Consider the following 25,677-nt stretch of genomic DNA (forward strand, 5'->3'; position numbering starts at 1 on the left):
GCCTTGAATGGCATCTCTATTTCCTCACTGAATTTTCACCTATTCACAGAAGGTTATTAACACATCATCAGCTCCCAGAAGGCCTTGGTTATCAAGGCCAGACATCAGAATGTTTTACATCTAATTCAGGAATGTTAAGAATGTTAAGTTTCAGTTTTAGGTGCATTACATTCAAACAACTGGCTAAAGGGGACATTCATTTGTTAATTTATTACACACTTTTTATCATCAATGAAGTGAATGTTACAAGGTCAGAACTTTAGAAGACCTACTTTAGAAAACATTGGTGCTTGTAACATTTTTACCGAGGTTTAAAAGTTATCTTTAAATCATTGTTTAGTGATATTTACTCTTACATATTCTTCTTTCAAAAGACTACCCGAGTTGCTTCCCAGGAACTCTTTAAGAGTCTATCTACAGATTTTCAAAGATTGTGAAGCCCATGACAAAAAGTTGTAATATTTTCTTCAATAAGTTGTTGATTTTTAATTTTTATGACTTAATGACTTTAAGTACATTTTGTACTTTTTTTTGAATGAAAATGATATGCTGAGATGTCAAAAGGCCAATTTTTGTCCAATATTTAGTTTTTTGATTAAATACTTTTATAATGTAATCTCAAAAATTCAAACTGTGCTTAGTGGTTTTTGCTAATTAGCAATGCTTAAGCCTTTATGCTAATATGGAGAACATGGTAGAAATCATGCCTAACATCATTTTGCACAGGTAACAGGTTTTTTGCATACATTAGCATTTATACTATCAGGCATTACAGAGCTGATATTTTACACCCGTGGCTGTGAAATGTCTCTCATGCGTCAAATATTCACTCAGTCTTAGTTTTTATAAAACGTAAGGTGTGTGAAACAGTACTTAAATTTATATATTAGCTTGGAAAAATACTTGATCAGAAATTGCTGAAAGAGGAAATGTGTAATTTGGAATATTTCTGGCTAAATAAAAGGTGTTTTGAAGAACTGAATTCTTCCTGCTGAAATTCTGACGTAAAAAAAAAAAAAAAGAGTCTTATGTAGTCTCTTAACTGATTTGTCTTTTTTAGCACCGTGTCCTTTAGTGACATTAGGGGGCATCTCCGGAGGCATGAGAATGGATGACTCTGATACGAATCGAATAATTGCTGATGCTATCCCGACGTCTGGACGTAAGTCTGAGCCGACAGTAAGGTGGCAGACGGCAGAGCTGTAACTGAGAGGTCAGCTAATGCACCTTCGCCTGGATGGTCCGTCTCTACTGAAGCAGGAGAGGTTGATGACCTCTTTAAAAAAAATGATTTGATTATGTGCTCTTGCTTACGTGCGCGCGGCACAGATGTAAACCGAGGGTGTAGCTGGGAGCGCAGGTGTTCATCTGTCTACTGTAAATTTACAAGGGAGGATCTGCAGACTCTGCACACAGGCAGCAAAATAAAGGAACCTTATAAAAGGAGACATGTCCCTGACTGCGCAAAACCTAAATCTGCACGGGCGTCCTATTTATCATCAAAATTCCTTACTGCTTGCTTTTATTTCCTTACAAAGGGCTTTTCTGCACCTTCTGTTTTACTTTGTTCTAAAATATTTAAACTGCACATTGCATTGGTTTATAATCCTGGGTCTCCATGTGCAACATAACATCAGCTTTATATCCTGCTATATTTATAGGATTTAGTATAATTAATATGTTAATATATAGCCTGGTAGGAGTAATCGTCACCTCAAGAAACTCATGTCATTAAACAAAAAACATCACCAGAGATGTGCTTTAGTCAAAATGGTGTCAAATCCCAGCTGCACTGTTGGTCCAGTAGACTTTCACAATATGTACTTCTCAAGATTTAGAAAATATGACATAAATAGATGTCAACTAAATAGGTTGGAAGTAACTTGTGAGCCGATTAAGGTTCGCTAATAAAAATCATTAAGACCTCAATTTTCCATCTTTTATTACAATCATTAGAAGTACATTACATCACCCGTTGTTTAGTACCAAACAGTTTATATCGTGCGGCACTTTATTCTTTCCGAAAGCTAAATTACCACATCTGGTTTATCTTGTTTGTTTAAGTTATAAAGCTACAGGCAAAATTTTTCAGTTCACAGAGTTCTCTGCTTTCTTGTGGGTTTTTTTTTGTTTTTTTTCCCCACGCTTGTATTTTTAGCTTTGATCGTGATGCTATAAATTGTTTGTGTGTCTTTGTCTCTTAGGGAGCAAGAGTTCAGAATTCTGCCAAGAATCTGGGTGTGAGGGATCGAACGCCGTCGTCAGTCCCGAGGTAAAACGTCGCCATTGCTGTAACAGTCTGAATTAAAGGAGATTAGGATTAGTAACATTGAGGCTGCAGTTAAGTTTACATTCTTAAAACAGAGAGCTAAATTATCAAGGGTAAAAGTACTTCGTTAGAATGTAAATACACAAATTATTCATTTCTTATTGCTACTCTGAGCTTTTTGACAATGTGATTTGAAAACCCAAAACTACAGAACACCTTGTGGACTGAAGAACTTGAAATAGTTTTAGGTAAAATATAATTTGGGCAATGTTTGTACTTTCTTTCATACCTTCTTACCAGTTATCTGTTCCCTACAACACAAATAGACATGTCTTTATTAAAAAAATAAATCTATAAACTATCTTTCAGCGCAATGCAGGCCTCAGTGCAAACTCTGTTAGTGTCTGTTTGATGGTCGGGTCAACATGGCCAGAGTGTTCGGTTATTAGATGGACCCGTTTTCTTAAAATGGATCAAAAGAAGACTCAACAAATGTGGAACTGTTTGGATCATCCTTATTGAGGGAAATGATCAGACTGACATAAGTTTAGTTAGCTGATGCTGTCACAGTTGTTGGAGGGTGAGTTGTAGCAGGAAGGAGGTAGTTTTCAGGAACTCAGAAGTAGCAAATCTAAAGCGACAGAGGAACTTGGAAACATTGAAAAACCTGAAATTAGCTAATCAGAAATGTGAAATCATCTGTTCAGTGGTGAGTAAAGGGATATTTTTTTCCCAAAATGATGTGCAGGACTGATCAAATGTTACCAGGATTCAGTTGCAGATACATAAAAGTAAAATTTACAATAAAATTTTCAAATATAAAACAATCCAAGATGTTTTAAAACCATTTTTATGCAAAAATATAAAAATGTACGTTTTACCACTACTGCATATAGTAAAGTACATCTGTTTTTTTCTAGCAAGACTGAAGCCAAAACCTCATTTTATTCCCATTCGATAGGAGATGCTTCTGCTCAGCAGCTCTAAGTGGAGGACGAGAACTGCCTCAGCCTTTTAGTTACAACGTGTGCTGTAGGTTTTCTGAGACAAGACAGCCCTTTTGAACCTTTTAGCGAAACTGACAACCGCAGTTAAGTAGCAGGATGATTAGTGCTCAGATGTGGTCAGAGAGCAAAATTGCTGCGCTCGCTGAATGCTTCTAAGATACTTGTTGCTGCAAAACAGGTAAGATGGAGATTCTCACAGTGATGGGTTGAGGAATTTAGTTTCACGAACACAAACAGGTGCAAGCAGATTGTGTGAATTTGAACGTAGGGGAAGTCTTAGATCCGTGTGAACGCTGGACTGAGATTTCACTGATAGTATGAGATAAATGTTCAGGATGAAGTGAAGTTTCCATTCACGGCAGCAGAACCGTGAGGAGTACTTTCATTCATTTGATAACACCACCTCCCTGCAAGCTTTTCAGCCCTGAAAACCAATCAGCAGATCGTCTCTTTGTGTTTCTGCATGTGCTTAATGCCTGAAGGTGCTGCATGTTGAATATAATTAAACGTCACGTCGTATATGTGTTTCTCTGATCAGGTTGTACAAGCTGTGCCAGCCTCCACCCCCAGATGGTGATCCATAATGCAAGCCGTTCAGGAAGATGGCGACGAAGTCTCAAGGTTTAAGTTTTCCCTCCATCAGTATGTCAATCTGAATAAATGTTTTATATTTGCAGACGATCTGCCTTAACTGTAAATACCATTTTACATTAGTAAATGCTATATTTTTGGCTGTTGTACTGTATACATTTATTATTTTCAACGTTTTATCAGACGAGACTCAGAGTGACAAAGCAAGACACCAGCAAAAGGGAGTTAAATTAGCTCAGTAAAACTATATCCATTCACTGTTGTCTGAAAATTAGCTTTGTTTTTTTATGAAGGATGTTTGCATTTGTTAGGTCAAAATGTGTGTGAAGTTTAAAAATATATCAGTAAGAAGGATACTGGGTGTAATTTGGCATATTTGTTAAAATAAACTGTCTCCTCTTCATATTTTACTTACTGTCAGTATTGCTTTAAACATATAAATGTGTTGGGTTTTTTTTTTTTTTTACATGATGCTGTTAATATGCATATTTTAGCAAAACTGCTGAAAGATTTATGCTGTTGTTTTGGATGTCTAAGAGTGCTACATGCAGATTCGTAATCATTTCTCAGTGTTAATGCAGTTGTTTTTGAGAGATAGAGCTATGAGCATTATTCTGTTTTTCACATAAACAGCACTCAGGATTAAAGCATTTGTGACTCATGTTTGGATGTAACTCACCACTATGCAAACAGAGATAATTGAATACATAAATAAAGCTCTAGTACTGTTCACAAATACAAGTTTCTGAAGACTGTAAAAACAAAGAAGTATTTTTGTTCTGCATATTTCCTTCAAAGCACTAAAATGCTGACATGTATACAGTTTGTAAAATATATTAAAGCAGATAAGAGTCATAGATTCACTGTGATTTTGTTTGTGAAAATAATAATACATTGAGAAATGGCTTATATTTCAGTGTTCAGATTTTAGACTTTTATATCATTTTCTATATTAGATTAGAGGAAACAAAATATTAAACCATTTATCCACTTTCTTCCACTTATTTGTGGCTGGGCTGTGGAAGCAGTAGGTCCAGAAGGAAAACCCAAACATCTTTTTTCAGTGAGACCCTCCAGCTCCTCTTGAGGGATTGCAAAGCTTTCCTAAGCCAGAGACGATATACAAGTCTTCCAGCAGGTTCTGGGTCTTCTGTAGGGTCTTCTCCTTGTGGGACAGGCCTGGAAAACCTCCAGAAGATGTCTAGGAGGTATCCTAACCAGATGTCTGGTTTGATACGGAAAAGGGGCTCTACTCTGAGCTTCCACCGGATGATGGAGCTCCTCAGGATACCTTTAAGGCTGAGCCCAAACATCCTACAGACTCAGCTTATTTCAGCCAATTCTATCCAGGATCTCATAATGAGGGTTGAAACATAGACCAGTAAAATGAAAGCTTTGCCTTTTGACTCGGCTCTTCCTTCCCTGCGACAGGCCAGAACATCGACCTAATTATTGAGGACAAACCCTGATCTGTAGTTTCATCTCTGCACTCAATTATGCCATTATTTGTGAACAAGACAGTAAGATACTTTAACTCCTTATTGCAAAGAATCACCCCCAACCCAAAGGAAACGTCCCTTTTTTCTAGTGGGCAACTCATTCTGACCACATCACACTTGGCTGATAGCCACCCCAGTGAATGCTGAGGGTCTTGGCTTCAATACATCAGTGGAACCGCACCATCTACAAAAAGCAAAGATTAAACCCTGAGGTTCCCAAATCTGACACCCTTCCTTCCATGACTGTACCTTGAGGTCCTGTCCATGAGCTCCACAAACTGTTACATTGCAGTGTGAGGACCCAGAAGTGCAGACGTGGACAGCAGCAGGATCTGACAGTGAATGAAGATGAGCTGGGAGGAGTGATTACAAAGGGAGTGCAGCTAATTAGCAAATGAAGACCAGGTGAGTCAAGAGAAGCTAAAATGACTGCAGTGGTGTCCAATCCTGGTCCTGGAGGGCCACTATCCTGCATGTTTTAGGTGTTTCTCTGCTGCAACACACCTGATTTGAATGACTGAGTGATTAACAGGTTTCTGCAGGATCTGCTGAAGAGCAGGAGAAAGAGCTAAAACATGCAGGATAGTGACCCTCCAGGACCAGGATTGGACACCACTAGACTAAAGGAAAATAGGACAGAAAGTAAGTAATGCTGAAATATAATGCAGAAATGAAAAGATTTAAGACAACAAAGAAAACGTAGGATTGATAAACACAACTCAGACTGCAAGACAAACAAATGAGTAAAACAAAATATCCAAAAATGTATTTATTTATTTATTTATTGCCACATTTCCCATCTATGCAAACCAGCTCATATGATAAGGTTTTATTTGTGTATTTAAATCCTCAACTTATGGTTAAGTGTTTTTTATATGCTATTAGCCAAAACCTGATTAAAACTGTGTTTTATTATTAAAGGCACTTGTTGTCATTACCTGGATGAAAGACAAAAAAATGCAGATAACTCAGTTGATATGGATGCAAACTGTGCATTTAAAGAAATGCTTTCTCAGTTCGTTTAAACCCTCCTTCAGGGCTATACATTCTTATAATATACTGTATTAGGCAGGGCCTCTAAGTGAGGTTGAGAGAGTTGGGCTTTTAGGGATTGGTTTCAGAGAAATGAAGAAACTGAGTTTTATAGATAAACATAGTGATCTTGAGCCAACATGGATTTCTCTCTGTCTTACAGTCCAACCAAAAACTCTCAAAAACCTCTTTGACAGTGCCCATCTTTGTCACGTAGAAGTAAAATTACCCCCAACGCACATCTTGGGTGAACAAGAAACTGATGGATCTATTTATTAGTCGTATCACGGCCTTCTGAACCATTTGACTTCAAATCCACAGAACTTGTTTGGAATGAGCGTGTCTGAAGTGTTCAGACCATGCAGCCAATCAATGTGAAACGCTATTGGCAACATCTTCAAACTGTAGGGGTGAAATTGCATCAAACTACCTGGAAAAGTAAGTACCAGGTTAGAGTCAGTTTGTGAAGCTGTGATCAAAGCCAAAGATTTAATGAATGTAGCAGCGCTGCCGTGGAGCATCGTATGTTCTTAACCCCAAATCTGCTGCATGATTCACTTAGACTCTTAAACAGTAGGTCATCAAAATTTGATTTCTTCCTTTAAATAATGGTTTCAAACAGAGACCTACAAAATGATACAAGATACTGAGCAAAAGCTGAAAACATCTAATTTCTTTAAACTTTGCTTCCAGGGAGACAAGTTTTCTTGGGATCTTTTAAAGTGGGTTGAAAGAAAAGTTATTTTATCTGTTAAACTTTTGCTGCTTTTGCTCCCATTTTTAGTCCAGTTCTTGCTCCTAAATGTGACAAGTGGTGCAGGGTGTGTTTAAAAAAACAACAACAAGGAATTAAATGTCCTAACTATTCTTTTAAAACATAGTCAAGTAAAATATCTGTATGAAGAATTTTTTGACTTGAAGGAAATGTGAATGTTAATATTAAAAATGAAACAAGGGAAGAAGCACGTGAACAGGGTCATAAAATCACAAATATGGTTGGAATGTAATCGGAAATTGAGATTCTTCAGGACACCTTTCAGTGCATGTAAATAGAATCAAATAAAACAAATCTATGGTACGAACAGACTGGAGACGACACGCATTTTACACAGTTACTTTGTCCTCAGTCTCTTCCTCAGACCCTGATTATTGCAAATGTTTGTCAGAAAATGGACTTTAAGCATGAAATTACAGAGAATCAAGTTGTTCTTCTGTTGTTATTTTTGTTTGTTCTGTTTTGGGAGCAAATAATTTGTAAAAAAAAAAAAAAAAAAAGGCCAGAAACTGGACTGGAAATTAGAAGTCAACCAATTTTTTCAAAAAGTTTTAAATAATCCTCATCAATGCCTGAGAATACTGAGCTGCTTAAAAGGCAGCTTCATGTTGTTCTCACACTTGATGCTATAACCTTAAGTGTCATTTATGACTGCAAATATAAATATCTGCTTTATGTTTTTAAGGAGAGTCTATAATCATAGATCATTTTAAACCCAACTATATGACAAAAAATGTTTTGTTGTTGGCAGCATTTTTTTATTTATGATTTAATAAAAGGGTGGCACAGTGGAATAGTGGTTAGAGCTGTTGCCTCCCAGCAAGAAGGTTGCAGGTTCGCTTCCCGGCCTGAGGCCTTTCTGGGTGGAGTTTGCATGTTCTCCCTGTGCACACGTGGGTTTACTCCAGGTACTCCGGTTTCCTCCCACAGACCAAAAAACATGCATGTTAGGTTAATTGATNATTGATGACTCTAAAATTGTCCCTAGGTGTGAGTGACAGTGTGAATGGTTGTTTGTCTCGTTCGTCTATATGTGGCCCTGCGATGGACTTGCGACCTGTCCAGGGTGTCCCCCGCCTCTCGCACAGTGACTGCTGGGGATAGGCACCAGCTACCCGCGACCCGGAATGGAGAAGCGGTTAAAGAAAATGGATGGATGGATTTAATAAAAGAAATAAAACTTTAAAGTGTCTGCTTTAAATTAGCAGCGCTTTTAGTCAACTTTTTTTATGCAAGTCAATTAACTGCAGCTTCAAGTTCTGGTTGGTGTGTGTGTGGTGCAGTGCACTTGTGTGTGTGTGTGTGTGTGTGGTGCAGTGCACTTGTGTGTGTGTGTGTGTGTGTGGTGCAGTGCACGTGTAAACTTGTCACAGAGTGGTGTTAAAGGCACTCAATGCAATGTCATGAAGCCTGGTCCAAAAAGTAGAATTGTAAAGTAAGCAACAATTTCTGAACAATTTAAAAAAAAAAAAAAAAAATTTAAATCTCATTTTGATAGTCAAAGTGTCCCAAAATTAAAAATTTGTAAGCAATATTTGTGACTGGCTGCCAACTACGATGTGTGTTAGTTTACCTACAAAAACAGCCGAAGTGACTGAAAATACGTCAGCAATGGTAACATCAAGAAGTTTGGCTGTGTTGGCATATTTAACAGATTTTTTTCAGTAAATAGCTAAAAGTGCCTTGTTTACATTGAGTGCGTACCGCCTGTCAGAACAGCAAACCACCATGTCTGGAAAACAGCTGGAGTAAACTCTTTCAAACTGCACCTTTTGATATAGTTCGGGTAAATCGTTTTTTTTTTTTTTCTGTTTGACTCCATCTTTTAGCAGTGAGCGCCTTTAAAGGCAGAGGGGTGGATGGGGGGCTGGGGACACGGAGCAGAAGGTGTCTTCTCTCGCCTCAGCGCTGCGGTGCTGTTGGTTTCTCCACAGGAGCACACAGTCAGCGAGGCGTGTATGTGTGTGTGTGTGTGTGTGTGTGTGGAGGGGGGAGGTCCCGGGCTGACTCTCCTCCACCATGTACCGGTGTCAGAACCGCCTGCTCTGCGCTGAAAGCAGCATCTGAGCTGATCCCGGCTCAGTTTAAAGACGCCTCTGTCTCTCTCTCTCTCTCTCCTGAAGGACGAATGTCTCCACCGGCTCTCCTCCTGTCTTCATTCTGCTAAAAGCTCTTGGCGAGGCACTCTAGTTTTTTTTTTTTTTTTTTTATCCTTCATGGCGTCTCCTCAACAGTCAAGAATTCAGTCGTACCTGGAGAAGAATAAAATCGGACCCCTGTTTGAGGTGAGTGCACAGGAACCACTCTGAAGTTTATTGGCTGCGCTGCTTTGCACCAAACTGGATCCGGTCCTTTTTTTTTTTAATGTATAGTTTGTGCCACAAACGGGCGACTATCTGCTGCTGTCACTGACTAAACCAGGAGAAATTGTAATGAATGTGTCCCTCCCTGCAGCCTGTGTCTCGTGCACATGAAATGGTTTAATAGTAAAGGGTGTATTCTGGTGCCTGAACCGTCCCACTGCGCTCTGCTGAAGCTCCTCTGCAGCCACTGAAGGAACTCTGTTTACCTCTGTCTCCATCATTAGTCTTCCTCTTTCTCATTTGCATTTCAGAGGATGCCACTGCCTGACTCAACGCTGTTGCAGTTTGTTTAAGTTGCAATTACCTAAAGGGGTGCTTCAGATCTTTTGAAGTGGGTAAAAATGGAAACCATTATTATTATCTTACCTGTTGACTGATGAGCTAAAGCAGGGCTGGACCAACGGGCTAAACTTAATTCTGCCAAATGTAAGTTTTTATAATTAAATATGTTTTTTCATTAGCTGCTAAGAGTACACATTGGAACTGGGCAAAAGAATCTGAAGGCGTCAAACTGAGAATTTAAACTCTGTATTTAATATAAATAATGAACAGTCACAAAAAATATGCATTGCATCAGTTTTTATATATTTTGTGCGCTGACATGATGGTAACTCCTAAATCTCCCTTAAACTGCTTCCCAGTGAGGCGATTTTTCCTCCATTGCACACTCAGGAGGCTGCAGAATAAATACCCACTCACCTTCAAAATAAAAGCATAGAAAAAGGCACTTATAAATAATTCTGCATGCAATTTCAAAATCACAGCATTTTTTGCTTATGTGATTTCGGATTTTTTATTGACCTTTCTTGGGCTGGATATGGACAGTAAGGTGCCCGTGTTTGAGTTGATGGCTATCTGGACCAGTTCTGAATCTTTTATTTAAACCAATTCATGCAAAAGCTATTTTACAAACCCTTGCACTTCAGTCAACTTCACACTGTTAGTTTGGTCAGCATTAAAGAAGGACCGTTTATTGCATCCTGGGTACCTGGGGTCTTTGCTTAAATTGATTAGATTTGTCTTCTCGTTTGACAGCTTGTTCACTTTCCTGCTCACTCGTTAGTTGGTGAATGAGAGGAGAAACATGACACTGCTGTTGAAAAGAGACATCTTCCAGAAGATGGGTGCAGTAAATACGAAGATAAAATGTCAAGAAGACAGTATTATTTATCGTTATGAGTTATAAAAGGAGGCTGAGGTCTGTTATCATGAGATGATGAGGCTTTTAAACAGTTTGGATCTGCAGACCAGGAATCGGCTACATGCGCCTCAACAGACAGAGTAGCTGCTAAGATGCTTCTCTGTGATGTTCCTGGAGCCTACCCTTATTTAACTCAATTTCTCCAAACAGAGGCTATTCAAAGAGCTATCTACAACAGGTGAGATATTAATTGTTCACAACAGAACTCCACTTCACAAGATCTGAACTATTGCCTTAAAGAGGGCAGTCGAATATCAGACTTTGTTTTACTAGGGCACCCCACGCCTGTGTTTGTCAGTCAGTAGATTTGTTTGTATTACGAGTGACCTGCATGACATCCAAGCAGCACAACAGAATGAAGGGCTAACTTCACCTTTTGCTTTTGGATTCATACCTGAATGCAGAATTGAACAGGCAGGACTGGGACAAAAGGGGAGAAAGAAAACATGAAGCCTAAATGCAGCTCATCTGTGTAAGCATCATTAAAGGATACAGTGTTGATCTCCTGCACGCTCATGTTCACATCATGTCTTTCTGCAAAGTGCTGATGTTTCACTTCCTTTGCCACAGCTGCATGTGTGGAAGTGGCACACGGACAAACACGACCTGCATGTAAAACGAGACACGAGAGCAGTCGTGAGGCTTGTTTCAGAACCCTGGACAGAGACAAACGTGCAGTCCAACCAGTACAGAGGACAGTAAATCTTCTGGCGAGGTCCCACAGCAGTCAGTGAGGCTAAACTGCACAATAATAGGCCTCTGTGTGTACTCTCCGTGTTTGTTTTTCCTCGCTCCATATTTCTGACTGCCTCCGCCGTTCTCCTGTTGGTGCATTTCTCTTTGTTCCTGCCTTTTTTGTTTTCTCTCATTTAAACCGAATCTCTTTTATGTGACAATTGAAGATGATTAAAGCAAAGTGCTGATGCTGATCCAACACAGACGTTTTAGTGTGCCCAACAAGGATTCGGATTATTCCTGAGTCGTTGGACTCTTAAGGGGTGTGCTGTAGAGGTGTAGCAAGAGGAGGATATTTGAAAACTCTCAGGGGTCCTCCTCTGTCCTCATGAGAAAATGATGTGGTCTCTGCCCCGCTGCTGCGCTTGAAAAACCTCGGCCGTTTTATTGTCGTCCTGAAGAAAATCCATTAATGTGCATTCAGCTGTGGAGAAAGATGTTTTCTCTTTAATTGGAAAAATCTGGGAGAAGATTGTATTCTTCTTGTAATTCTTGTTTCTGATCAGATGTTGAGACTTGGTGCAGCAGAGGTAATCATCCAGCTGTTCTGCTGCGCTGCTCCAAAACAAGAAAAAGGTTCAGATTCTCAACTATGAAGACTTGAAATCCATCAGGATAATATGAGAAGCATTTCGATATATAATAGTACCATGAATAAATTAAATATCGGTATTGACGTTGACGTGTAAATAAGGTAAAAAAAAAGAGAAGTTATAAGGTTCGTTAGTTTTATCAGGACTGTCTTTTGTTGAGCGAGATCAAGTGTGCAATTTTGTTTTGAAATGCTGGAATTTTTTGGCATATGCGTGAAAAGATCAGTCAGGTTTTGCCTTGTTTCTGTGAACGTTTGAGTGGCTGTGTTTTGTTGTTTGGTCTGGATCTGCCTCCAGTTAAACTCTGCATATTAATATTTTAATCCGCACAAGAGAGACTTGTTGTGATTTGCAGCGGGTTTGAAAAAAGTGCATATATCAAAGTAGAGCTGATCATGTTCATTGTCTGCTATTAATGAGTTTTTTTTGTTTTTGGCATAAGTTAATGTGTGAAGCATTTGTTAAATGCCTCGGATGACAGGTTGAAGAATTCAAAATGATTCTGTAGAGGTATATTTAAAGATTCCTGAAAGAAGCACCAGAGAATGATGAAAGTTTGAAAGTATGGACTTCTGATTTGTTTTGGTGCAGCAGTGGTGCTTATTATACAGTTTACCGCCTTAAAAACCTTCAATTTCCATCCCGATGACTGAAAATGCACCGACTGCTTTCTCTGTCTCCCTGGTAATCTACAAACAATATCCTCCAAGTTATTGGACACAGGGATTTGCACAAATAAACCCCAATTGAGCAAACGCTCCAGTATAACTGTTTCATAAGCCAGATTTTAGCCCCTCATTTTACAAGTCAATCGTTTTTAACAAAACCTCAATTTAAAACAATGTTCAGCGTATTATTTTGTGTGGGGGGAATCTGATATTCAAGCTAAGCTCACGTTATTGAGCTACTTAGCTTCTAGCTAACTTTGAGTCGTCTTCACTCAATAAAAACGTCCACACCAAACACACATTATTACTTGTGGTCTTAAGTGCTTAACTATGGGACATTTAGAAAGCAGGGGGATAAAATTCAATCTTTGGGTACCTTGCTATGGTGCGTTCACAGACTGAAATATAAATACATTTCAGATACCATCAAGCTCGACATTACACCATGTTCCCTTTTCTTGAACTGTCTGTACTTTTTCTTTTTTTTTTTTTTTCTTTTGCTTAATTTTTTTTAACAGTCATATGAAACCCCCAACACACTACTGCTGTCCTGAACAGTGTGACGCGTGTTACTGAGTGGGGGATTCATTTACTCACTCGGCTTATGATTTGCCAGAAAATTGATCCCCCCCTCCCCTCCCCCTTTCCCCGTTCACTAATGAAATGGTTGCTTTGCAGAGATAGGAAGCTGAGTCAACACTGACTGAATATCTTCCAGCCTTTTTCTAACAACTGAAGTAATTGCATTCCAAGTTATTGTAACACGCTTTACGTGAATTGATTTTTTTTTTTAAACACCTTTACCAATTACCACACGGTGTCAGTGCAGCGTGGTGGGTATCTATCAGGTTTTTATTTGAAGGTCACACTTTGTTGTAGTCAGATGACACATAAGGCTACAGCATAACAAGCAAAAAGGATAATTGTTAATTTTTCTTGCATTTGTCAACATAACAGGACCGCCACAGGTGTGTGTGTGTGTGTGTATTTAGTCCTCTTTCTGTATGAGAAGATCTAAAGCATGTATCTGTGAGCATGTGACATTTAAACTTGTGTAGCAAGATGAGTAGGTTGAAAACGAAGCCGTCTTTGCCTTCATCTGCACACAGCGCGCTCGTGTTCCTTCCTGCTGTGATGTGCCAGTCATATCAGAGGGAATATAATGGTTCTGCTGAAACGGTGAATGCATGGATCGTGTAAATGGAGCCTTGATCAAACAATCTGACTGGACTGACTTCCAACACTGCCATATGTAACAATGATGTATACCTGCTTAGAAAGTAACATGTACATCAATATCTGTTTAATGTTGTTTTAATGTAGATCATAACCTCATCTTCACTTGGTTCAATGCTGAGAACTGTACTCTTTATGTAAAAATGATTTAAAAAAAAAAAAAAAGAGCCGCGCTGGTATTGACTCAGCATTTTGTTTTGTCTGATAAATGGTAGGAATTTAAATCAGCAAGCTCCTCAGATTATTTCATTGGTGTTTCTACTTATAGTAAAGTTAAATGGCTTCAATTCTGCCTATTGATTTTCTTTTTTTTTGGGCGACTTGTGTTTCCGTCCACGTGGAAAAGCTTCACTTCATGCTCTGCTGTGCAGTTCTCCTAATGTGCTTTCGTCAGGGGCTCTATAGTGCAGCTCACACACACAGACACACACAAATACACACAAGCACCAATCAGCCAGAACATTTTTGACCACCCACCTAATACTGATTCAGCCCCCCTCTTTGCCACCAGCACAGCTCTAACGAGTCAAGACTAAGAACATCTGAAAGATGCCCTGAGGGCTCGGGTACCAGTTTGCAATAAATCCTTGGAGTCCTGTTGATTGTGGGATGGGGTCTCTGTAGATTAGTCTTGCCTCCCACAGATGCCATCAGACCCCTTCTGATTGGTATCTGTGAAGTCTGGAAGCTGAGTGAAAGTCCCAGACTCTATTGTTGAGTTCTTTGAGACATTCCTTGTCAGTTTTTTGGTTGTTATTTGTCTGGGTAATTGTTTAGGTTGTATCTCACTGGGCCAGGACTGTTGGACACTAGTTGGCGACTCAAAATTGCATGTAAAAAAAGCAATTTTTTATGTTGCAGTCTCATTGAATTCTGCGTAGTTTGTGACAAAGTCCTTTAAATCGGCCTGTTTAGATAGAATTATACAATTACAGTATATTGTACCAAAAATGCTATTTGCTTTAATCAGAATACAATGATTTACAAATCATCTAAACCCTAAATTTACCAGAAAATAGGAGAAGAGACAAATCAACAACTGAATAGTAGTCACTGTATATGGTCATTACTTGTGAAAGGGAGGTAAATTTGCAGTTCAGTTCAGCAAGTATAGACTGAAAGGTTTATTTAACTTGTTCATAATGCATAAATTATAAACCGCTGAGGAGCTCAATTTCAAACAATCTTGTTTACAGGCATGAAGTATGTGTGTGTTGACAACACAACAGGGGAGATGAGGCACTGACTGTAGTTTTTTTTTAGGCTTGGTTTTGTTTGTGATCTGGTTTCAGGCTGAAGACACTGAATGCCAGAGTAGCAGCATCTATGTCATAATTTATTGATGACCAGAACACATTTTCTTTTCTCCTTCTCTGTGGATTCCACATCTGTTTTTTGTTTTGGCAATGCCTTCAGGGGCCATCAGATATTCGGTACAAATGACATGAAGAAGCCTGCTTTGCTTCTGTTCATATTAAATCTGTGAGTTTGTCACAGAAACATAGAAATGCTTTCACATCAGCAGACACATTGCACAGGTACACCGCCTGAGTGTTTGAAAGGTGGTGTTCATTCTTTCTAGGGGACAAATAACCCGTCTGACTGCTACTGAGAGAGTATCAACCAGATAAGTGTTTTTACCTTCTTGAAAATTAATAGAAATGGGCGGGGGGAAAGGTTTGTGGATTTTATAAAAGGCTGTCTGTCAGTTTCACTGGTTTTCATATGTGCATGCACAAACTTCTGCTATGAAATCCTCTGCTTGAGTTTAACTTGTGCCTGTTTAGGAGTTTCCACAATTCTCACACCACAAGTTCGCTATTTTGGAGGCAGGCAACATCCAAACGATTCTGGATTTTATCACAGGTCTGAGTCATTCATTTTTGCACATATTAGTATTGAAGCACAAGCAAGCACGTGACATATGTTTTGAGTTTGACTTTCCTGCATCCCTGCTGTGATGCTCTGTGGGTGTTTAACAGTTGCTATCACATTTGCATTTAGTTTAGTGAATAGATCAAATTTAGTCATTAATTTCTTGTTTAAAGGCAAGTCTGACACACCACTGCTAATTAACTGCAAGGTAAAGTCCTATGGCAGAAAGTTGACGATGTTACCCTTTTTCATTTTACTTGGATATACTTCAGTTATTGTTGCTAATGTTTAAGCTATTCTTCATTACCATCAGTTTTGCATTACATGGCATTACTATTGCAGCAGAAATCTGATGATATTCCTGCAGGAAGTGCAGATGCTGCTGGTATTTGTGCTTACAAATGACCATAGACTTCTATGTAAATAACCATGTAATGTAAAATATACAGCATTTCAAGGTTTTATATAATAGTGTTCACATAGATGGCTTTAAAACTTTGGAAATTCATTGTTCAAAGAGCTTTCTACAACAGGTAAAATGCTAATTGTTCATAGTCTTTCCATAGAACCACACTTCTGTCACAGTTTAAGAGATTTTGTGTTGTTGAATTAAACTTCCTGTTTGTGCGTTTAAGTTTCTTGCTTCCCTGCCTGTTATCAGTATGTTATCTTTTTCTTTGTGGTCTGTGATATTTATTTTATTCTGTATTCCTAGTTTGTTTCTGTATTGTTTCAGTGTATCTACTAGGTTTTATTCATTGCTATCATTCCTGCCAGTGTGTTTTTAGTTTTAGCATTTTCTTTGCTGTCTGTTTTGTTTTGCCCTTCAGTTAGGTCTTGGTTTCCCCCAGCACCCTGCCACGTCTTTCCTGCACACACCAGCCAGCAATCTGTAATCAGTTCACCTGTTCTCACTCACTAATCACCTCTCAACAGATAGAAGCTCCCTGTACAGAGGTCCAGTTCATGTTCTGTCTTGTTAGTTAGGGTTTAGTTTCACTTGCCTGTTTGTCTGCACACTTGAGTCCGACTAACAACCACCAAACATTCAAAGGTTTGAATAATTGCTGTAGAAGGATAAGTTGCAGCCAGTTGCTGCTGCTCAGATTCACCTCATTACCTGAGTTTCAGCAGTTGCCAGCACCTCGATTAAAACACAGAAGCTTGCTCAGTTTGATGCTCTCTAACATTTAGGTGTGTATCAAGACAATGCCAGGGAGGGAAGACATTTGCTGTAATCTTAGAGGAGTAATTGTTGCCCATTAATCTTGGGAGCATTACAAGGCCAATTTTCAGACAATTTAGTCCAGTATTCCATGGAGGACAATACTGCATGGAAATATTCACGAATGGAGAATACCTGCAACAGTTACCAGTTTTTCCTGGAGTGAAGATCACCGCGAAGTTCACCACGAGGTCACGAAATCCTCAGAGAAAATACAAGGAAAAAAACCTTACAGCTGCATCTCAGACTCTGCAAGCGCCAGCTGGTGTGTTGAATGTTAGAGATCATAATAGAGCAATTAGAAATGAAGCCACAGTGACAATTCCATCTTTAAGCAGGTTTGTTAAAAACCAAACACAGCCTAGTAACATAAGGCATGTAAGGACAGGGACAGAAAACACCTCTTTATGCTTAATCAGATTAAAGATTTTCTTCTCAGATTTTTGAAACCACTTTTTGCTCCAAGTCTGGGATGATTTGGAGTTAGATTGGTTTGAAATGAGAGAAGTGTGGTCATGGATGGGTTAACACGGCTCCCCCTTCAGATACAGTTAAAGTAATTACTACAAGACAGGCAGCCGAACACAGCCCAAGGCCAAGCTGGTCCTGAGGGATCATGGGAAACGGTGAGAAGGGAAGGAGATCTTACCTGAACGATCACGCAGTCAGACGACAAGTGGAGGCCAAAATGCGGAATATTTAGATTGCACTGTGGGGGCAGCAGCTTGGATTGTATTTGTGAGTGTACGGGAAGCAAAAAGAGATGTAGGGAGGGGACAGTAGCTTTGGTGCATGCTAATCAAGTTATATATCCACTTCCAGCCCAAGGAGCCTGATGGCAGGCTGCTGCGTGTAACTGATAGTCAGGATAATGGTGTGGGAGAGCTGATCATGTTTTACACAGAGCCCTAACAGTTACTTCACATTTGTTCAGCTGGTGACTAATGTGTGTAAATCTGTTCAAAGTAGGATTCATGTGTCTGTGCATGCAGTGCAAATACACACGCTTGTATTTTATGCTGTACATAAAGACATTTAAAGCTTGAAGTCACAATTATGTTTTAAAACAATACTAAATTTATGTTTGTTCATTCCGACCAAGTTCTCTTCATAACTTAAAGGGATATGTTGGAGCTTTTAAAGTGATGTTCTGTGGAAAAATGATCAATATTTAATTCTTTTATTTAAGCATGCAAATCCCATTGTGATCACATCTTTTCCAAGGGAAGGCCTAGGGTTGAATGCAGCCTAAACATGCTTGTTTTTGGACTGTTGGAGGAAACTGGAGTATCTGAAGAAAACAAACACAAATCCCACACACAATGACCCAGACCCAATCCAGGACTTGAACCCAGAACCTCCCTGTGTGAAGTAACAGTACTAATTACTAAGCCTGCCCCTTTAAATCTGGTCAGAATTAAACTATTTCTTCAAGCTGAGGTTGTCCAAAGAGCTATCTACAACATGTAAGATATTAAGAGTTCATAAGCTTTCCACAGAACCCCACGTCAAAATTTCTGATCTATTGCTTTAACGTTACTGTAACAAATCCAACGTGTCTATTCTCTTTTCTAAACTTCACCAGAAGCTGCAATAATACTTCTTCTGAGTCAGACAGATCAAAAGGGGATAAAGATTGAAGTACAGGCAGCAGGTTAATGATGTAAACTCATGAAAATTAAATCTCCTGAACCATCCTTGAGTGAACTGACATTTTATTATTAAAAGCCACCAGGAGCCATTGCACTTGAGGGGTTAGGGTTTGGACTCTGCTTTCAGAGTTGTAAGGCAAAAAAATAGAGAAAAATAAACCTAAAAGACAGAAAGTTTGAGTCTTTACTTTAGTTAGGAATAGAAAAATCGAACCTACAGTACCAACAATGTTAGCACATGGACTAGAGCTGCAGGCTGTATCTGAAATGTATCATCATTGAAATATCAGTGTCCCCAATATAAATATCTAAAAGACTGCTTGTGCTGCAATAAGCTATACTTTTCAGAGTACTGTACATTTATGCTCTGCATGTCAATCATGTATTTGACTCTCACTGCCCACCTAGATGTTGGTGGCTGAGATGTTAAAACAGCTCCAGACCGTTGTGTGGACAGAACAAGAGAGGAGTAAGGAAAATGTAGATTTTTGTTTTTTTTTGCAACGGATATTGTCACTGCAATGTTCAACAGTAGAATTGCAATTGCCTGTTTTTCTAATAATATAAAGCCCTAATATAGATATATGTAAAATGCATACATGAATAAAAAATATGGCTAATCACAAGTAGTTTTAAAAACAAAACCTGTCATATAGTATTTCCCCACTCAGAACAGCACTGACAGGGATGTTCATTGTCTGACTGATATGCTCTGTCGGACAGGTTTTAATTTTTTACTTGTTGTGACAGTTTGGTGTATGTCAGACAAATTGTGCATCCCCAAAAAGACAAACTCCGCTTCTCCTCCAACCATATTTAGTCAAAAAACAAAGTGTAAAATCCTGCACATTTGACCGGCTGTCTAGTGCTTTTTGAAAAAGTCATCATTATTTTAGAAGTGCTCGGGTTGCAGAACAACGATAAATAATACACAAGGTGCAGTTTTTCTTTCTTTCTGGCCTCATACTTTTGTCCACGTCAGGGACAAATAGAAGACAGCTCTCAGAAATGTGGACACTCCTCATCATGTCAGCAGAGAAGGACATGAGGGTTAAATGAGTTAAACAGAAGTCTCCTCAATCAGGAGCTGGAGAAAGTTAAAGGCATTTTACAGTATGTAATAAGGTGGGAGGACATTTTTTGACTACTTCCTTATTTTCTATTTTTCTGCTGACTCCAGTTTTAAGACAACAAAATATGCAACATTTTTGTCCAAGTTTATGCGACACGTTTTCTGTCAAACTTTTAATAAGGAGCTCATCCCCCTAAGGCCACATTTGTGCTGCTGTAAAATACAGAATTAATGGTGAGGAAACAACACAGCTAGTTAAAGGTGCAGATTAGCAGAGCGGGAGGAAGCATCTCTTCTAATTATTAGTAGATAGTCAGTGGTTGACTGCTTCTTCTGGATTTCAGGTAGTGGCAGATTTCTTCTCTCTCTGCTGCTCATCGCTCCCCAAGTTGGCTTATTTCCTCGGTCTCTTTCTTGTAACGACCTCGTTCCGAGCATGAGTCACGTCAGACAGAAAAACAGACGTCACCTCAAACCGTAGGATGACTTTGTATTCCCGTATTTTCTTAAGATTGAGGAGGAGAATAATTGACCGCCGGTGGCCAGTGAGCTCTCCTGGGATGAGCTGTTGCTACACTTCTGCTTTTAAAGTCAAGGCCAGATTGTGTAGAAAAAATTTCCGGTTTTATTGCTGGTACTTCAGGTTTGATGTACGAGGACTTTTTGAGTCTGATCACCATTTGCTGAAACCAGTCACACATTCTGGGATCTGTTGGAATTAATAAAACATCTGCTTTTCTTAAGGTGTAATAGTAGTCACATTTTATGCAATGGCACTGTTGAAAATCCGTTAAATCTACACTCAGAATACGTGTCAAAGGTTTCAAATGGATAATGTTATCTTTTGAGGTTAGCAGTCTGTTAGGAACACTGAAGCACGGGGCTCTCTTCCATTTGTTTCCCTCCACTATCGGTTACAGTGAGTTTGTTCCTCTCTGTCCTTCGGTCCTGACACCTATTTCTGGCCTTCAGAACTTTCCCTGTTTGCTCTCCCCTCCCTCTTCAACTTGTTTCCACTTCGGGTCTTTGTTGAAGTTTGAGGGCAGCGGGCAGCGTCGGGGAGAGGATCCTGACTGTCTTTGTTCCCGGAGACGGTCCTTTAGAGCTTCCAAGGACAACGTTTTGTTTCTTGGCCGGCTGACAGCTTGTCAATTACTGGGACTAAAGAGAACTTCCGGGGGCGCAGATATCATCTTTAACATCAGATCTGCACAGATATGGACTGAAAGTCTTCGCTGCTCATGTTGGCTTTTGACCTGCTATTAAGCTACTGGTGCAAAGATTTAAACTCTCCGCCTGTTTCTCAAACAAACATATACTCAGTAAGCTGTTCTGCTGATATGATCCAATCTGTAGGATAATGAAAACAAGTCTCTTATTTGTGAAAATACTGACAAATTTGAGCCTCAGAAATATTTACTTCCACTATGCAAGCATGAAACGATCTACAACTTACAATATGGAGGTTGGCTCTTTTTGTATCAGGGAAGATGATGGTTAGTTCAATCAACAACTTGTATCATGCACTTAAAAAACAAAACTTGTTGATCTAATTTTTTAAAATTGATGGGGTAAAATAAACTTACTGAAATGTTTATAAATATTGTAATTTCTAAAAAGTAATTTATTAGGTTTCAATCTGTATATTTTCAAAAATTAGCCTTTCATTTCTATTATTTGATTAATTTATTTGTTCAGGTTTTTTTTTCCAAATTTTTTTTTACCCATATCTTTCTTTCTGTATTTTTTCTCCTACTTTTTTATATCTGTACAACAAAACTGTCTCAAAGGACACATATGGAGTCCAGATGAGTTCAGTGTTTAAAATGATTTTTAATAAACACAATTGTCACAGACAGAACAGGGAGTTGGGAGCCCCCAGCAAAACAAACAACAGAAAGAGAAGCCTCGAACCAGCCAAGCTTCGGACCGCTCCACAAAACCCATAATCCAAGAAACTAAACCTAAGAACCGAAAAACCTGGAAAACAAGACTGACAGTAATTCCCAAACCCAGCTAGCAATCAGAAACAACTAACAACATGTGATACAGTCCATCTGTCTTTTTATTTTGCCTTATTTGTCTGTGAATGCATGATTTTTATTGGTAAATGTCAAGATTTCTTCTCGGCAGCCACCCCTTTAAGCAAACTGCAAAACATTGTCTTAAAAATAACTAAGATTTGGAAACCCAAGAGTGCTAAACACACTACTTTGCTTCCCGTATAATTTATAAAATTAAAAAGCCTTCACTAATAGACCTCATGTTGATAGATTAGTTGAATTATCCTTATGAGCTGCTGAGCAACAATTACAGCTTTTAGCGTTGTTAGTAGATTAAAACAGTTGGAACTCCGTCCATTGCCCTTGTTAGGTTCTTCTCTGTGCTGTATAATGCACATACTGCATAATGCAGTTTGCTGCTTTTGTTTAATGAGCAAGCACATTGTTTTATATCTCTTATATGTATGGGAGTGTGAATCCTGCAGTTTGCAGGAAACATGCCAGCCTATTTGTCCGTCCTCACACCGCCTGCTGTCGGAGCTGCTGAGGCTGCGCAGGAATGTCCCCCTGAACAATTACCTGATTAGCTTTCTGAGCACAGCCAAGGCTAGCCAGCTCGAATACAGGCTGTGACCCTGCGTCCCTCCCCAGTCCTGAAAACGCACACACACATGTATGGCTACATGTCCACAAGGGCAAATGCTCCCAAGCACAGAGCTTCATGATTCTTTGTGTCACACACATACAAAAGCTCATTTTAGCCCTACATCCCTGCCAATATGCTGCAGTCCACTAATGGCTTCATTGCTTCGCTGCAGCAGCCGGACTCTGCTCCTCTGACTGGCTTCAGCTGGTCAAACAGAGTTCATTCTCATACATCTAAAACACAACTATTCCCTTGAAACCAAACACATGTTCATTTCTCCTCACACATCTGTTTTAAATGGATAGTTATTCCCTATATAGCTGCTGCAGAGATCTATAGAGATTTTTTTTTGTTTTTTTACAGTGTATTGGTCTTTGTGTATAATGAGGTCATGAACCTTGATGACAGTGTGTAGGTGGATTTGTGTAACAAGTTTGTTTATGATTAGGGACAGCACGGAAATGTGGCATGATTAGTTTGAGACATGATTGCTCATTTGTTGCTAAATTCCTATTAAGCGTTTGATGAATTTCAAATTAGTACATAGTGAGAGACGGCCTCCTCCCCCAGCTCCCATCACCTTGACTTCCTGTGTGCTTCTGCTTTTCCATCCTCTGAAACTCCTCACCTATGTTGCCACTTTTACTTTGCAAAAATGTCTAGTTAATCGTTTACTGAATGTGTCATTTGCCTATCATGTTACTGTGTTTCACCATCCTACAATAAAATTATCTTCAAGTGAATTAATTGGTTCTGGCGGAGCTCATCATCAGTGCATCCTGATCTAGAATCCTAAATTACAAAGACTAAGGTGGAATGAAATATTAAACCACAATAACAACAAGCACACATAATAATTTGAATATTAGCAGTGTGTGACAAGGAAACTGGCAGTAGTTCTAACAATATTTTTAACGAAATGGCAAAAATAAATGCATAAACCATAACTAATGCAAGCAGACTAAGTTCTTAATACTGCATTTGTGTGAACTGCTATGAAAATGTTTGAGACTGTAGCTGTTTTATACCAGTTTGTCATCAGGCTGCAACTTTTGACTACTTGATGAATGGCATTGGAGACGTTTTGGGAGTCTGTAAAATGTCTGAAAACACAGGCTTGTTCAAAATTCAAGCAAAAAGACATGTTCAAAATAAATTGAGACTATTTTAAAGTCTGGGTACAGAGTTGTCGGAAGCATCTTGAACCCTTCTCAAACCCATCATTTTATTTTTGTGAATTCAAGCATGCTAGAGCTGTATTTTAACTTGTGCACAGGAGCTCTCCTACGACAGAAAACATCCAAGGTTACAGCCCTGAAGGTTACGGGAAAACTGGTCTAAATCTTCCCGTCTTCTTATCAGAAGTGTAATAGATTAAAGAATAAATGTTAGGTGGGTACAAAGCAGTCTGAGATGGACATGGGCAAAAAAATAATGTGCGCACAGTAGAATATAGTTTAACAAGCTGTGCACATGAAAATGGACTTGACCTCATGGCTCTCTGATCACTGGGTCACAAACACTCGAATTTATTACCGCAACTTAAAATTTTCTCGTATTTTTGTGTCACTGGCTAGTCTCCAACAGTCCCAGCCCAGTCGGATGCTAGCCTAGGTCTCCTGAGGAGCCATTACCTCAACTCTCTGCTTATTCAAACTGAGCTAGCTCAAAGAGCCATCTACAACAGGGAAGATATTGACCTCTTTAAGTGCTGCTTCATGACAGAATATCTTTTAAGTGTTGTAAAAATAAATGACCAACACTTTAGAGGGGTAAATGCACTCCAGAAACGTGCAAACAAATGAATTGTTCATACTGTTTGCAATGAAATCACACAGTCCTTGTCACCTCTGGGGGGTAAGATTGAGTTTCTGACACATTTGCATAATTGTGAAACATTGCAATCAATCATCACATCATATTAAACAGTTTACACTTTAAATATTTTTATGAATGACCTTTTTTATCCTTTTTGTTCTTCACTGTGACAATGTTTTTGCATATTTATGGTGGCAGCATAAACAAGAGATCAGGCTTTCTTCAAACACCTGACGTTAAAAAACGACAAAAACATATTAAAAGCTAAATATCTGAGTTTTTTTCTAAATTTCTCTTTTTCCGTCAAACCTTATGAATCAGATGGGGCTCCATTAAAATGCAGCTATATAAAGCCCCACTGATGAACCAAATGCTGCAGTTTCTGTTGACTTGCTAACATCTGAGTTTGAACAGACTTATCAGACACGGAAGGCAAATTCAGACTTCCTCTGGGACATGCTGTGATCTTATTTGCCCTCACTTTTGTTTTTGAAGATACTAACACACGGCCCAGTAAATTCATTAATCTACCATGGAAACGAACCCTTTTACCAGCAACCCAGTCCCCTGGTAGTGAAGTCGGCTGCAGAAAAAGCCCTGTACTGCTGAATAGTCGGGTTTTTAAGTTTCAGCTTTGCAGGTTCTCAACTGACCTCTCTCCACACACTTCTTTAGTAGTGGCGACTTTTATTTAATGATTCTCTGCTTTGCTTTGCTCCTGTAGGAGTTGATGACCAAACTGATAACTGAGACTCCCGACCATCCAATCCCTTTTCTCATTGATCACCTGCAGACCAAGCAAGACAGCCATGGAAAACTGCACAGAGCTTTCTCCGGTTCAGCAGCGCTGTGGGCGCAGAGTTCCCCAGGTTGGTATACACACACACACACACACACACACACACACACACACACACACACACACACACACCTTCCAGTGGAAATGTTTTCAGACTCTGTTCCCATCACGTAATAAATCAGTGGTGCTTAAAATGTTTCTGCACCCCGCCTGGTGTCTATTTGTCTATTAACTGGGCAGAATTGAAAAGGAAACACACTTTCCTGTGTAACAGCTCCAAAATTTATGTTTATAGGACCGAAAACAGAACCATAATTTGCATGAATTTTCCATACACAGTCACGACAGGATTGCATCAAGACAAATGTCCAGTGTAAGGTACAAGACTATCTGCAGAGTTTGAAATACCCAAGTGCACGGTGACCTTTATAAGATGGAAAGTGTTTTTGTAATCCAGTGATCAGATTAGGACAAAGGGAAGAGCCATCAGTCTGACTCTACATCAGGCAGGTCTTTATGGTAAAGTTTGTTTTACACATTGAGAAATTTTGAAAATGCTCTTTAAAAACTCTTAGTATATGAGACACATGGACCTGTGTACATGTACACATGTAGAAA

The 25,677-nt window shown here is 39.1% G+C and overlaps 2 protein-coding genes and 1 long non-coding RNA gene across 3 annotated transcripts in view; 2 read left to right on the plus strand and 1 right to left on the minus strand.

Moving 5' to 3' along the window:
* prex2 (phosphatidylinositol-3,4,5-trisphosphate-dependent Rac exchange factor 2) overlaps window positions 1-4,722 on the plus strand; it is an 88,489-nt gene extending 83,767 nt beyond the window's left edge. The window contains exons 40-41 of the mRNA XM_017406819.3: window positions 2,205-2,272; window positions 3,815-4,722. Of these exons, the coding sequence (XP_017262308.1) occupies window positions 2,205-2,272; window positions 3,815-3,860 (114 nt within the window). The 3' untranslated portion in view covers window positions 3,861-4,722. The remainder of the gene's footprint in view (window positions 1-2,204; window positions 2,273-3,814) is intronic.
* LOC112450211 lies at window positions 2,114-5,738 on the minus strand. The gene is made up of 2 exons (XR_003038753.1): window positions 5,616-5,738; window positions 2,114-2,299 (listed from the first exon to the last, which is right to left on the minus strand). It is a non-coding gene; the product is annotated as an uncharacterized LOC112450211 (long non-coding RNA).
* Window positions 5,739-9,251: 3,513 nt separating this feature from the next.
* Window positions 9,252-25,677, plus strand: part of lg21h8orf34 (linkage group 21 C8orf34 homolog) — a 73,694-nt gene continuing 57,268 nt past the window's right edge. Inside the window, exons 1-2 of the mRNA XM_017406695.3 lie at window positions 9,252-9,458; window positions 24,985-25,129. Coding sequence (XP_017262184.1) covers window positions 9,390-9,458; window positions 24,985-25,129 — 214 coding nt within the window. The 5' untranslated portion in view covers window positions 9,252-9,389. The remainder of the gene's footprint in view (window positions 9,459-24,984; window positions 25,130-25,677) is intronic.

The sequence above is a fragment of the Kryptolebias marmoratus genome, linkage group LG21, assembly GCF_001649575.2.
Source record: "Kryptolebias marmoratus isolate JLee-2015 linkage group LG21, ASM164957v2, whole genome shotgun sequence".
NCBI classification, from domain to species: Eukaryota; Metazoa; Chordata; class Actinopteri; order Cyprinodontiformes; family Rivulidae; genus Kryptolebias; species Kryptolebias marmoratus.